Below are 15814 nucleotides of genomic sequence, written 5' to 3'. Positions count from 1 at the left end.
CGAGAGAGAGGAGTTCCTCTGGGGTTCTCCTTGCCTGACCTCAACAACATCGTCTCTCAGCTCTATTCAGACCACACACAACAGCGGCGGTCATTTTACAGCGCCCAGCTGGTCACAGAGGACCCAGACGCTGCTCACCTGCTGGTTCTTTTAACAGCCTCCATCTTCCGTCCATGCCCTTATCCGCCATCCACATACACTATGGAGAAAGGGATCACAAAGAGTTAACTTACTCACACCGGTGCAGCAGAGCAGAGAGAGCACCAAAGATGACCTGAATGGACGGAGGAGTATTGCCTTACATTAACTCTATTCATGTAAAAGAGGCGGTCAAGCTGCAGTGAATGTGTGAAATAAGTTTGGAGAGACAGAGACCTGTTTAGCAATCAGCCGCTCTGACCCCATGCTCACGGGTACAATCAATGCCATAAATTTTATTTTTTTTTGTTCTTATCGAAGGCAATCTAGACCCTGCAGAATTAGCAGCTAATGACCTTGGCAGGAGGTATACTGGCAGTGAAGACACAGCTCATATGGCCAGAGCACAATTAAACACTTTCTCCTGCCACACTTTCCCTGACAAGCCCCTCTAATGTTCGGTTTCTAATGCATTAGACGGTGGTTGTGGAAACACGATAGCCTTCATCACAGCAGTTTGTGGTGAAAGCTACATTTCTTTCAATCTGCTGGTTTTTACAGATATTTCATATGTTTTGATGAACGCTGATGTTTTATTTATGCAAGAGATGGGAGGTGATAAAAAATTACATAATTTGGGGTTGGTAGTGAATTAGTGTTAAGAGTTAAATAAGGTTGTTTTTCAGATGTTTACTATTTAAAATGAGTTTGTGGGATTCATTTAAAGAGTTGCAACCTAAAGTACATTTTGAGAAATGGGTGTCCAAATATTATTAGTACTTTTAAAATGTCCGTTGTACACTAACTAGACACTTTATTAGTTACAGCTTTCAAGCACCAGATTGGACACTTTTGTGTTTTCTTAAATGTCTTAATTTGTGACACAGATTCATCAAGATCCCTGAAACATTCCTCTGAGAGTGGCACGACAGCATCGCAGAGTTGCTGCACATCCGTGATGTGAATCTCCTGTCCCAACACATCTCAAAGGTGCTCTACTGGATCGAGATCTGGTGACTGCGCAGGCCATTTGATTGCAGTGATTTCATTGTTGTGTTCAAGAAACCAGTTTGAAGTGATTTGAGTTTTGGGACATGGTGGAAACAGCTGTCCGTGTATACACTGTCATCATAAAGGGATGGATGTAATCAGCAACAATACAACAAGATGCTCAGTTGGAACTTTGGGTCCCAAAGTGTGCCAAGACAATAACAATACCCCCCCCCCCCACACACACACACACACACACACACACACACCAGCAGCAGCTAAAAACGTTGATAAAGGACTGAACGGACCCGTTCTTTCATGTTGCTGTTTTCTGACCCAAAATTGAGATTCAGAGCAGACAACCCTTTTCTAATCTTCTGTCTTCCAATTTTGGAGAGCTTGTGTGAATTGGAGCCTCAGTTTCCTGTTATTAGCTGACAGAAGTGGCACCTGGTGGGGTCTTCTGCTGCTGCTTTAAGATGTGAGATGTTGTCATTCAGAGAGGCTCTTCTGTATACATTTGTTGTAATTAGTGGTTATTTGAGTTACTGTTGCTTTCCTATCAGCTTAAAGTAAGCTGACTTTCCTTCTCTGACCTGTGAAATCAACGAGGCATTTCCACACAACATTTTCTCTGCTGCCATGTGATTGGCTGATTAGATATTTTAGCCAACAAGCAGTTGAACAGGCGTACCTAAGCTACAGCTGACTGCACAGAAAAACAATCTACATTCCTCCGGTGAATGGCAACAAAAACACTTAAAGCCCGACAGCTTCACAGAGATCGGAAGACCGGATGAAGGGACTTCAGTTCTGCATTCACCTGCCCATAAACCTTTGGAGGATTACTAGATTTTCAGACCATTTTCAGTCTTTATGTTGTGAATTTTATATTTAACTATAATTTAATCTTTTCTTTCTTTCTTTCTTTCTTTCTTTCTTTCTTTCTTTCTTTCTTTCTTTCTTTCTTTCTTTCTTTCTTTCCAGAGTCTTGGCTATCAGAAGACAACAAAATGATTCTGACACTGAAAAACTCTTGTGTTCTGAAAATAGTACTTTTTGCTTGTCTCATCAATCTCTTTGTGTCAAATGAAGGTGTTTCACAAAATGCCGTACTACTGACAGAGGTTTTTGTTTTCACTTGCCTGCGCAGTAAATACCAAACTTCTGCAGGCATTTAGGGGAATTTGGTTACAGGTGCAACCAGCAGAGGTTCGTCTTACACAGAACTTTTAACCAAAGAGGGCAGTAAAGCACTGTGCAAAGCTTTATGCGCCTTCTTCATTCATGCAGTAAACATAATGTGCGGTCAACTGACTCTTGGCCAGCTGGCTCAGGTAGGCTGTTGACTAGACAAAGCAGGGAAAGGTTGTTGGATGTGTGCATTTATGGAAATCTTGAAAGCGTGTGCTCCTTAATCTCCCCTTTTTGAATCCTCAGAACCACCACCACCACAAAATCATTCCCTCTACACTCGCTGCCTTAATATGTCCCTACTTCAGAAGACACCCTTAAAAAGTGAGGTAAAATAAGAAGCAGTCTTGGCTTCATTTCCACGGCACTCTATTGTCGTCCTAACTTGCAAACTTTCCTCAGATTTGTTTTAGCTAAACTAACAGACTCCACAACCCTGCAGAGAGTATGTATGTAGCCGGCGTATCAGAGAAACTCAGGAGAGTTTTCTCCAAGCACGGCATCCCAGTGTATTTCAGACCCAGCAACACGCTCAGACAGAAACTGGTTCACCCGAAAGACAAAACGCCAAAACACAAACTTAACAATGTGGTGTATGCTGTACAGTGCAGCGAGGAATGCTCAGACCTCTACATTGGAGAGACCAAACAGCCACTTCACAAGCGCATGGCACAACATAGAAGAGCCACCTCCACAGGACAAGACTCAGCAGTCCATCTGCATCTTAAGGATAAAGGACACTCTTTCGAGGATGCCAATGTTCACATTTTGGACAGAGAGGACAGATGGTTTGAAAGAGGAGTGAAAGAAGCCATCTATGTCCACTGTGAGCGACCATCTTTGAACAGAGGCGGGGGTTTACGACACCAACTCTCTGCCATCTATAATCTAGTTTTGAGTTCCCTTCCCAGACGCCTTAACGCCCACTCACATCCTGAGCCATCTGACCTCAGGAATTCGCATGATAAGGTGGGGCCAGGTTTCACAATGAACACACCCGAAACTCTGGCTGATTGGGACCCACACCCAGTTTCACACTGTAACAGCCACTATGGTGTGGTGTCCCTTTAAGACACCCAAGTCGAGGGTTGATGGTGTCATCAGTGTGTGCCACTGGTCTCTCTGCTCTCTCTCTCTGTGATGGTGTGGACATGTGCTTGCACGCTAGTACATGAGGAGGGACGGATTTTATGTTTTACCTCTCCAGACACCTTTGTTTGCAACGTTATGGGTTGTACGAACACTGTGCGCTATGTTTGTTAAGCTGCAGCCGTTCAACCGGGCTTATATGGTTGATGAAGAGAAGGTATATTAAAGAACACACTGTGGAATCCCCAACGCCAGCGTGAGTGTGTATTCTTTTGGCTACCCTGCTAGGTGTTTTGCCGCCTCCTCTCAACCACTAAACGCAACCCGACGTTACAAAATGGCGCCCGAACATCTTCTCTTGGACCTCAGTATGCAGTATCTTCGAGCAGTTGATGATTGGTACATAAAAAGGTACGACGCGGCAAAGTGGCTGTCCGCCATGTTTCGCGGGAACGGACCAGGCTGGCCTGGACGAGGACGTCGGGAGGATCAAAGGGTCGCGGCGGTGCATTTCCATGGCAGCGGCTGGAGCTGCCCCAGCGTGGTTTGTGGACTGTGGCGCCGTTCTCTGTTTGGCCTCTTCGTCGTGGCTCCATTGGATGCGCGTGGACCTGCGTTTCCTGGGCGTGGGTTCGATGCAGCTTTGCCATAGTTCCTGAATTTGAATTTTTTTTTCTTATGTATTTCGTATTGGTTACTGTTGTAACATGACTGTTGTTTGGGTTTTCTACAGTACTTTCTGGTACTGTTTTCACATATTATGCTGTCTGTTGCAAGTTTGTGAAGTAGAAGAAACGCAATGAAAGAAAAAGGGAATTTCATTCTGCAATTGTCCTGGCTATCCTAAGTTTATTTTCTTTCTTTAACATTTGTTTAAATGGACATTCACCATGTGGGACACTGTCATGTATGCCAGTTTGTCAATATTGCACTGTACATTTCCCTGTTTTGGTTTTAACTTCTTATCCTGCTGACCATGTATGGAGGCTGGTTAAGTGGACTGTACCAATGCTGTACAGGTGTGTAACAATTCCTCCACGACCTGCTTACTACCTAAAGTAGCTATGTGTGGTGAAAGGGGGTAGCGGGAGGAGGGTCACCTCACCTCCGGCTGAGGGCAGCCTTTGTTTAACCCGGGGGGAATATGTAACAGCCACTATGGTGTGGTGTCCCTTTAAGACACCCAAGTCGAGGGTTGATGGTGTCATCAGTGTGTGCCACTGGTCTCTCTGCTCTCTCTCTCTGTGATGGTGTGGACATGTGCTTGCACGCTAGTACATGAGGAGGGACGGATTTTATGTTTTACCTCTCCAGACACCTTTGTTTGCAACGTTATGGGTTGTACGAACACTGTGCGCTATGTTTGTTAAGCTGCAGCCGTTCAACCGGGCTTATATGGTTGATGAAGAGAAGGTATATTAAAGAACACACTGTGGAATCCCCAACGCCAGCGTGAGTGTGTATTCTTTTGGCTACCCTGCTAGGTGTTTTGCCGCCTCCTCTCAACCACTAAACGCAACCCGACGTTACAACACCTTGGCTCAGGCAATTAGAGGATCATCAGGGGGTCCTTTTGTCCCTCTGTGGGGGGTCACTCCCACTAGGTTTATATCTGGGACTCTCCACCATTTGACCTTAGAACTGAAGAAGCTTCTCGGATGAGAGGTGAAACATCTTCAAGTAACTTAAAGAAGTCCAGACGCTTTTCTTTGCAAGCTCCTTTGACCCTGCAGAGAGCACACAGGTGTGGGATTAACCAAGAAAAAACAAACTGCGAACTTCTGTCTCACTCCCTCGCCTCTGGGTCTCAGATTCTTGGTTCCCTGTCAAATATTCCTCCACAGTGGCTTGCACACGTTGATGAATTTCCATGTTTCCATGAACTCCAAGCAGCCTACTCTGAAATTCACCATCAGGACCAGATACTGCATATTAATCGCATGTACTCGACTGCTTTGTGTGCCAGACTCAGACTCAGAGCTTTGTGATGATTTTACTGCACAGACAGTCTAATTTTTCAGCATCTATATTACATTAAGGAGACAGTTGTTTCCTATATGACCACTTGGTGGCAGTCCTTTTCCTTTTGTCTTTACGGGGCATAAAGTGCACCTTATCAAACACAAACACGCACATGCGTGTCATAAATCCAAAATAAATATTTTAGGTGAGATTATGCCCTAGCGATTAGGATATTAGGAGCACACACTACTGTTTTCTTTCAAACTTAGAACAACATAATAGTAGTTGTAGTGTAAGCCCTTTGACCATTTGGAAGTTTGGCCAAAGTTTAACGCCTTGCTGGACTGTTCTTTTCTTGTTTCGTTTCTTTACTATCAGGCCAGCAGCCACTCCTAGGTTCATATCAACTGATTAATAGCCCACATGCAGGGCTGAGAGCTGTGCCATGACGCACATGTAATAATTGTCCAGGGTCTTTAAATGACAGCACTAAGCTTGTAAAATTGCACCGACAGGCCTAGAGGTTTAAAGGGTGTTCGTTTAAACAAGATATTAACTTCACCTGTATGTCGAGTTTAGGTCCTCGAATTATAGCCACAACGTTAAAAGCACCGTCCTGTTTGGCAGGTCTGTCATGCAGCCGAAAGTGGTCTGACCCTAAGTACAGGGTCTGATACCCAGACCATGACAGCAGATCCGGGTCCAGTGGGTTGGCAGTCGGCCTTCATGGATCGGGCTTGTTCCAGCACATTGTACCGGGTTTTATTGTGAGTGATAGGCGATGTTTTTGCTTGTCGTAATCTGGCTCATCTCATTCATGCATGTTGTTTTGTGAATGAATATTTTACCACTAATGTGTTTAAAAAAAAACTAATTAAATTAAAAATGAGGTCTTTAAAAAAGAAAAGAGAGGAGTGAGAGTGTAGAAGCTGGCAAGGTAAATAACAGTGTTTCAGGATTTTGTTTTTATGGGCAAATTAATTTTTATGAACAACATCAACAAAAAAACACGTTATTTTTTTCTGCCCTGGATATTACAGCTGAATGATTAGGCTACAAGAGAAGGTCCAGTTACACAGAGCATGTTTACCCAGGACTCCACCTAAAACCCTACAGAACAATAAATGTAGAGACAACACACACAAACCCAGACACACACACCCAACTGAGCAAACAATATTCCCTCAAAACAATCTCAGTGAATGTCACTAAAATACATTATAACCGCAGGTTATTGTCTTGTTTCCTCTTTGATAGTAGGCGGCACATGTTGACTCAAGTGACTTTATAAAATGTTTTCACAGTAAATCACAAGGCTTAGTCTTCGAGAGTTAACCGGAAAAAAGTTCGATCTGTTGGGCACTCTCAAAGTGATCCCAATTCCTTTCCACCAAGTTTCCTGAAATTCAGCTTGGTGGCTTTTGAATTTTGCTGACTGACAAACAAACGGTTACAGACAAGGACGACTGTGAATGATTTCACATGATTAAAATTAAAGCTACAGAATGAAGCGGATGATAATGGTGCGATAAATTTAATTGCTAACGAACAAGCTGTTCCAAAGTTCTTGTTTACCTTTAAGACCTACATTAAAGAATATGTGGTAACAAACTGAAGGAACAATTTGCCATCCTTTAAGGAGAAGTCCTTATTTTTTGCACAGGAAGACAAACAAATGAAATACAACTGTTTGCATTGTCTATTCAAATAGCTGCACTGGAAAGTAACCCATAGGTTACATATGCCGAGGTATGCAGCTTGTTACTATGTTTCTGTTCCTAATGAATACAAAGGCATTTTTATTGGAGGAAAAATGTGCATGTTCTCTTTCTGACTAACATAAAGTGTAACAGATGTCATTCAAAGGTCATGCAAAGCAGTACATTGTGTGTATTTTGTGTATTTCATCAATGTCTGTCACAGGCTGTGACCAAAGAGCTGTCTTAGATTATATCCTTGGAGACATTTGTTGTGATGGCACGCACCTAATGGAGGCTGTCTCAATGGGTGCATGTGCGACTCAGTGTACAAGGTGGTATCACATGTTGGAAGTAATATTGATATTTGAATACTTTCTGGGGTTTCCTTGTTAACTGAAACCTGCTGCTGCTGCTGCTGGTGCTGTTGCTGGTGGCAGCACTGGCATGTATGCATGTGTTATTCTCACTTTTATGCTCATCTCAGTCTTTGCATTCAGCAGTCGCTAGGAGTTCTCATTTTTCACGTGGCCTGTGAGTGAATGTCACACTCACAGGCCACGTGCACACACGACGGAAACAATACATCAGCTTTCAGAGAGCTTTGAGAAAAAAAGCTTGAGTCTACAGAAAGCTTTGTTTACACCTTGTCATTATGGAGATAACCACTAACCTTGTCCTCCATGGGACTCAAATTAACAAGGGTAGTGTAAACAGAGGACACGTCTTCAAAGACCCCGAGGCAGAAGCTAAACTTACCTCACAGGGTGGCATAACAGTGTTTAGTGCTTGGCCTTATTTTTCCATAGGAGAGAAGAGAAAAGAAAGCACCAAGGGCAGGGGACAAAGGGTGAAAACGGTTTTGAGTTGGGTTTGTAGGTTAACAGCTGATGGTGTTGCAGCTATTTTGTTCCAACATCCTGGGGGAAAAAAACAACAGAACAAGGTGGAGGTGTTTGGTTATAACACATAAACCTTGGCAGACTCTCGAGGTCTTGCTTAACTGATAACCAAAACAATTGCCAGAACCTACATCCGCTCTCCAGATGAAATGTGCAGTGATATTTGTATTCAGCCCCATTCATCTCACATTCTTCCACAAGAATGCCCCAAATATGGTGAATGTGGCAGGCTTGATGTTACTAGAGCTTTGGAGGAATGCACAGGATATAGTATCTGAAGGATGGCCCAGGGCATTCATTCCTGCTCCTTAGAGAGAGAACAAGTTTGGTGGCTTTGCCTGTTATTGTTTGAATTTGTTTTATGTGGTACAGTCTGTTGGGTCCAAAATGTTCTTCCTGTAGGCTTTTCTTTTCCTTGTTTAATTTTCCTAAGTAACTGCTCTGATCCACTGACGTGAAGCTGTGTGAATAAATACAGTTGTGGCCAGGAGTTCATTCTGACTCATCATAAAAAAATGTTGTGGTACTTTTGTGGCCTTTAATGTTTTCTTTGAACTTTTACAGGGTCGACTGTTGATTGTACAGCGTATATCTTTAAAGACCTTTAAAAACAAGAAATGCGTGTCCAAGTTTGAATATATTTTGTATTTTTTCTACTACACACAGGCTCAAATACATACGGACAAACTCACACTTGATGAGGATGGTGATTTGGGAAGATCATTCCAGAAACTCAATGTTAGCCTGCACTATATAAAATCAGTTATGGATTTTTAAAGTACAGCTCACTAGATATCCTCGCTTATATCAGTTTTATTTCTTTTATTTTTATAAACTTTTCTTCTTTAAACTTAATTGCCTTTGAAGATGGATGTTATCTGAGGTTGATATGATAGTGTGGTCTATTTCTTCTCTTGTCTTTAATTGGTTGGTGGAGTTTTTCACTGTTCAGTTGGTTCCTGCCTTCTGCTTCACTCCCTGATGAAGGCTTGTGTGCTGAAACACGTTGGCGTTTCACCATTGCATGAGAAAAGGTATTTTGAATTATATATGAAAAGAGAGTAGTAGTAGTAGTCCTCTTTCTTCATGTTCCATCACTTTGTGCAACGTACCAGTCATACATGCAAACCCTCCCGATTTTCCGGGAGAATCACGAATTTCAGTGCCCCTCCCGAAAATCTCCTGGAGCCACCATTCTCCTGAATGTCTCCTGATTTTCCACCTGGACAACAAAAATGAAAAACCATATCCCAGAATTCATAGCATTGCCCAGCCAATTCCAGTTTCCAACAATGGTGGCAGCTACTTAGTTTCGATATCAGTCTTATTACTCTTTCTGGGTCGCAAAATAAACTTTTACCATATTTTCAGGTGAGAATGTAGCTGTGTAAACATAAAATATCTGAGCCGACGAGAACAGCGAACTCCCAACACATCGTTTTCAAACCCCCACGGTCTTTCGCTACTCAGGTTAAACATGATATATAAGTCACTTAGATAACTTAAAAATTTTATAGTTTTACTTTTTTCAGTGTTTTATTTGTTCCTGAGTAAATCGGTTTGGCTGCCTACCCGGCTTTTGGAGGACCCGGCCCACTTAGACCACAAAGGCCTGGTCCTCAGATGGATGCAGCCTCTGAATTTGGACAGCCCGGCTCAGGGACAGCAATAACTGTGACATTTAACTCACTGTAAAATTCAAGATCTTTGTATATGTCTATGTATATGTACCCCCCCCCCCCCTTTTTTTTTTGAATGTCTCCCTAACTCAGAGGTGTCAAGGTTGGCAAGTATGGTACCAGTACCACTGGCAGCAAAACAATCCCAGAGCATGATGCTACCACCACCATGCTTCACAGCTGGTACAGAGTTCTTTACTCCTCCAAACATACCCAGTCATTGTGGACAAATAGCTCAATAGCTGTCCCGTCGGAACATCGACGTTTGCTTCAGATGGCTTCTGGTTTTTCCATGTGGGCAGCTGCAAAGTTCTATAGAACTTTATGATGTTTTATTCATTTAGATATAAATAAATAAATATTTACGAATAAATAAATAAAACACAAAATAAATGGTTTTCATTTTGGAGCAGGGGTTTCTTTCTTGGTTGTCACCCTCTCGGTCCACAGCGGTGTAAAACTCAGTTCACTGTGGACAGAGATGCTGGTTTTCCAGGTTTTAGTGAACGCTGCTTTGAGCCTAAGTGGTTCCTAGAGCATTTCTGAACATCCTAAAAATTTCCTACCTTCACTAAGGAGAAGTTATTAAGCCTCGGCTTTGTCAAGTTGAAAGACATTATAGAAGCTTCAGCGCCACTTAGTAAAAGATTTATATGTGAGTATATGTATATTTGAGCTTGTATGTGTATGTGTGCTATACAATCATTTTATTCCGGAAAGATAACTGTCCGAAGAATTCATTATGAGCCCAAAATTACAGTGATAATCATGCTGATGAATATACATAAATTTCTGACCACAATATTTAAATTGCATTTAAAACTATAAGTATGTATAAATAACCACACAGAATGAGAAGAGTTGTCCAAGAATCTTCAGATGCATTTTTATTTTCTGATTACTGGAGCGATGTGTCACCATCATGTATAAATAAAACATTCATTTTGTGCACAGTGGGAAAAAAAAAAAAGATTTTTCAGAGAACGCGTCATTGTCTGAGCTGGAAACGTCTGAGACTTCAGCAAATGTTTATCCAAAGTGAAATGAAATGATACAACAATATAAAAAGCACTTTAAGGTAGAGAAACAGAGCAAATAACAAAAGTATGGCCACAGGAGAACACAGATATAAATAATCACAAACATTTGGTAATTGACATTGTAACCAGCCAAGCATTTACCAGTGTATATAAATATATAAATCCATATAAATAAAATTAACTCATTGTTACTTATGCTTGAACTATAACCAGTGAGCCCCTCACCCAAAGCACAAATAGCTAAAAATGATCCAACGCACAATGCTCATCGCAGCTACCAGACACACTAAAACTCACTTTCTATCTATAGATCAACTATAGATAAGGAAGACTTTGGTCAGCCATGTCATTGTTTTTCATTTGGGTTAACTTGCCTACAGTATCTTTGCATTCTGTATGAAACATCAAACAGTTCTTTTTTGATTTCAGGGGTTTGTGAAGTAGAGTTACGTAATTACCAAAGCCAAGCCTACAACACAAAGGTGTGTTGTATCAATATTTGCTCAAGCTCAGAGCTGAGTACACCTACCAGAAATGCCAACAGTTAATAAACTAGAGATAAAGCAGGGCTCGGCACGTATCTCTTCTGTTATTTTGGCTTAATATTACTCACACTGACTGGGAAAATCTGTTTAACAGAGTCTTAACACGAACGTTTTAAGACTCATTGCATAGGTTGGGCTTTTTATCAGTCCTCTCTGTTAAGATCAGCTAAATGACATCTACGTGAAATGTGTAATGTGCCCTGCCAGTCAGTATTGCAGCTCATAAAGGCAACTAAAAACAAACAAACACCAAAACAAAAAAACAAAACCCAGTGATAGCGGTTCTGATGCAAAACTACAGATTAACCACCCAGAGTGAGTGCACGAGATAACATGGCATCACAGATACATCAGATAAACGAACATACACACACTTAAAAAGGAAACGTCACTGATGTTGCATTGCAAGTTTAGTTTACCTGTTGCATTAAGTCCCACAGAGCCTGACATATAATGCCTTCCACGGCTCTGAAGGAAATTTGGGCTGTGTCTAAAATCATCTCGAACTCACGTAGTCGCCTCTCACTGTGTAACACTTGAAACGTGACAGCTTGCTCTGTAGTGAGCTGTAAATTCAGAATGCCAGACATAAATTTTACAGACTGGATTCAGACGCTATAAAATGATCGGTCTGCTTTTTTGTAAATAGTGAGTCTGGAGCTTAAAAGGCAATAAAAAAGAAGCAAGTCTAGTAGTATTTCATAGTGAGATGAGCATGCAAATCGACTGCCCATATATGACCCTATCATGCAAAACACATATGTGGTATGCACTCACACAGGACATATGGTGATAAACACAACAAAAAAACAAAAACAAACAAAAAATCAATAAGGACAAACAACATATCATAAGACATCTCACAGGACATGTGTGAAAGCACTGTTCTGCTGCCTGTCTAATACCATGGGGTAAGGCTGGAGGGTTTGGGATGTAAAGAAGATAGTAAGGCTCTGATTTCCACATCGTTCCATTAAGATCTTCATGTTTTCAGTCGTGATTCGCAGAGGTGGCTGATTGCCTGGTTTAGGGCGAGCTTGTTGTAAAAGGAGGGCTCAAGGTGCTCTAGGATCTAAGGAGGTGAGTTATAAGAAAATATGATGACAGATTCATGCTCATCCACACATTTTCTGTCTCTTTACCTTCATGTTTTGTTTTGTTTCTTTTAGGTCATGAGTGCCATGGTGCTCTCCGGCTGGCCGCCAAAGATGCCTAAGAAAAACTCCAGCGCCAGGCGCACGTGGATGGGTACAAAGACGTATGAGGTGTAGACGACCATGGCGATGGCAGAGAAGAGGATGGAGTTGAAGATGGATTTTTCCCACGGCTCCAGGACATAGATGCCGGTGATGAGCAGGTATTGGTAGTATAACCAAGCCAGGTACTCCCTCAAGTTCTTGAAGTTCATTCTGCAGAAGTAGTAGTAGAAGAAAAAAAATACAAGGCTCAACAGAAAGTGTCGTAAGTACTCATAAGCTGGAAATAACATTGGTGGTGCAATTTTTACTGTTACACGGCTACACATTTTTTATACTTTACATTTATCTACTGCATCTATCTTTGACAATTATGAAATAATAAGAAGCATAAAGTAGAAGCCGCATCACAGACCAACGAGCTGAATTTATGGACAAAAATATCGTTTTAGATTTAAAACCAAGACCGTGATGTTATCAGACTACGTCTTATCAAATATGATAAATGATATACGCTGAAGCGGTGGCAGGCAGTGATAGATCCTTCTAGACAGGTAGGGGGCGGGGCCAGCAGGTGCGTTACAGGTGCACTCTTCTAAATGTCGTGCAATTTATTAGAATATGAAAAACAACGTTTCCTTCCCAGTACAGACCCGCTATCATCAGCCGTGTGCAATCAAATTAACTTTCCTTGTTACAAAAAGGGGTCTAATAGGACTGTTGTCCTGAAGCCTCCACGAGGTAGTTTCCTGTGATAGTTACCTTTCTTTTTTTCATTAGTGTTAGGATGGTGCCTTGCTTAAAATGCCAAGTTTGACCCAGAAACCTGCAAGAATTTGCGCAAAAGTTATAAATTGTGCCCAAATGACATAAACAAGTGAAACTAGAGTTAGTTATCAACCCACAGCAATGATTACTGAATTTAGATTTTAATACATGTGTATGGACTATATATTAGAAGGCGTGTGCGCTTATTAGCTCTTCAGCCTGTGCCGTCACTCACCTCGGCAGCCGACGTGAGATTCCTTCGTTATACTGCGATTATGAGACCAGAGGAGTCCCCCTGCCGCTGCTGCTGCTCCGCTGCTTTGTGTAAACCAAAAAGCTGCTTCACCAGTTCACCACCAGCCTATATGTGGTACACACATGACACCACACCCACTACCCGTGCTTAGACTCGCGACTCACCTGGCTCGCAGATCACGCAGGTGGAGTGTCCGAGAGATGCGATGCATAGGCCGGTGTTTGTTTATGCAGAGAAAAAGAAAACAGTCCTTGCATAAGAGGCACGGGGGAGAGGGCCGGACCTCTATCCCAGCCATGTGTGGTGTGCTGCTGCTTTGTGCGGCATCTTTAAACTTTGTTCAGTCGGTGTCGCATCGCCTCTGTCCCACCATGCTGCTGCAGCCCGACACTGCGCCACCTCTGACGTAGACAGCAGCGAGCAATCAAGCACCAGCAGCAGCAGCAGGAGCAGCAGGAGCAGCAGGAGGAGGATGGAAAACGGAAAAACAAGCAGAGACCACACTGGTGTACCGCAACTCCGGCATGCTGTAGTTTGCATTTCATTAGAGGAAACCAAATTATTAAAGCGACAAGATATCATACACAGAACGGCAAGAAGCGCGTTCAGCTGAATGCAGCTCACAAAGCATTTCCAAAGCAGCCTCCTCCTCCTCTCCATCCCCTTCTCCGTGATAATACTAGATGAAGTAATAACAGGCTACAACACCTAATGCCTCTTTAATTATATTTTGCAACTCACACTGAGTGTTTCTGGGATGTCTGGGAATGCAGCCTTAAACATTCTCCAAAGTGTTTTGAAAACAAATCAGGAGTCCTCACATCTCCTTCTGGACTTGATCATTTCAGTCTATGGATTCATAGCCTGCATACAGCTGTGGGACAACCAAGGGAGCTCAGACACGCCTGTGGAAGAAACTCTCTCTCTCATATACACACAGAGCAGGGTGTCTTTCTGTAAGCACACATACAGCTGAGAAATCTTATCTCCTAACTATGAGCTTTGCTGACCAGCTCACTTCTTATACTGCATTATTGATGTGTAAACACGGGTAGCGCACCGGTGACGCATAGATGCACCGTCAAGCCCGCAGTTAGCGTCAGGACGATGGATACTGGTCTGAAATGTCAGGCACAGCTCACGAAGGCGCTTCTTCACACCGGACACATGTTTGTAAAGGAGCTGCAGTGAAACCACCGACTGCTGCTGCTGCCTGCGACAAGCACTGGGGAAATCATCATTCAAATCGGACATCCACAGTCTTAAGCCTTTAGGGACTTTGTAGTCTGTAAACAGGGAAACTACAGGTGAATTAGGCCAACACACAAAAGAGAGAGAAAGAGCAAGGGGGATTCGCTTCATTCGTTTTCCCAAGTAGATCTGATTACCGTTAACAACCTGCTCAGGTTTGTGAAAAACAAGGGCTGCCCCCTCCCCTCCCTGAGTCAAAATGTGAAACTAACACACCCTGTGATACACACATTCCTCTGTTTTATATTACATAAAGCTGGCTAGTGGCGGGCTGAACTGTTCCAGCAAACATGGTGGCATGTTTAACCACAGTTCCAGTATGGTTTGCTTTAATGCATTCACATACAAAAAAAGAAATCAGATTTAATAGAGTTAATTAACCCCCCTGTTAAATACATTCCAAGTTTTTATTGTTCTACTTCATTTATTGCTTCTAAACAACTGATTTAGGATGTTGTCACCGTGTTTATATATTTACATTCGAAATCCCACAAGCCTGACATTTATCATAATACATTGCTATATTATTCTGCATATTATCAGAATATCAAGCAACATAATCCAAAAATGTTAAAGTCTTGAATTTTACTGGTCCAAAAGCCTTAAATTTGAGTGTTCATGTGAGAAAAATTGTTCTGAGGAGCATTTCTGGTAAAAGAGTCGGCTTTAATGTGCAGTGGAATCCAAAATTTGTTTGGATCTTTACATTTTTGCACCTTTTCAGTAAGCTGGAGCTAGGAGCTTGTCATAAATGTGCCATTAGTGGCACAATGGGTTAAGCATAGACTTGAGAGCATGATTTGAATGAACTGTGAAGGCACAAATAAGTGCTGACTTAAATGTATTGCATTTAAAGCACATGCTGGTGCGACAGGCTTCAAACAGAGAGGGGAAGAATGCCCATTTTTACACTTTCGTTTTTAAATCAGCTCGCCTCACAGAGACTGTACGCTCGCTGGCTGAAGGTGTTGCAGCTGAACAGCATTTGCATTTTGCCCACAGTAGCCAAATTACACCATTAACAGACTTTGCTCAGCTTGCTGCCAGCCTCCTTTAAATGAGTTACTTCCCATATCTTCCTAGCACAAAGCTCCCTCTGGTGGATAA

At 42.3% G+C, this 15814-nt stretch overlaps 1 protein-coding gene across 4 annotated transcripts; it reads right to left on the bottom strand.

Annotated features, from left to right (window-relative positions):
* Positions 1-10518: 10518 nt before the first annotated feature.
* sptssb (serine palmitoyltransferase, small subunit B) lies at positions 10519-14239 on the bottom strand. 4 transcript variants are annotated; one of them, XM_082501848.1, is made up of 3 exons: positions 13621-14239; positions 12379-12645; positions 10519-12308 (listed from the first exon to the last, which is right to left on the bottom strand). In XM_082501848.1, the coding sequence occupies exons 1-2, from the start codon at positions 13752-13754 to the stop codon at positions 12402-12404; spliced, it is 378 nt and encodes a 125-aa protein (XP_082357974.1). In that variant the 5' UTR covers positions 13755-14239; the 3' UTR covers positions 10519-12308; positions 12379-12401. The 4 variants fall into 4 exon arrangements, with proteins under 4 accessions (XP_082357974.1, XP_082357975.1, XP_082357973.1 ...); XM_082501849.1 differs by lacking the exon at positions 13621-14239 and adding exons at positions 13195-13258; positions 13436-13613 and having other exon boundaries at positions 10519-12645; XM_082501847.1 differs by having other exon boundaries at positions 10519-12645; positions 13621-14238.
* Positions 14240-15814: the final 1575 nt, after the last annotated feature.

Source organism: Aulonocara stuartgranti (genome assembly GCF_965226115.1).
Source record: "Aulonocara stuartgranti genome assembly, chromosome: 14".
Classification (NCBI taxonomy): Eukaryota; Metazoa; Chordata; class Actinopteri; order Cichliformes; family Cichlidae; genus Aulonocara; species Aulonocara stuartgranti.
This window is presented reverse-complemented; position numbering and strand designations above follow the sequence as displayed.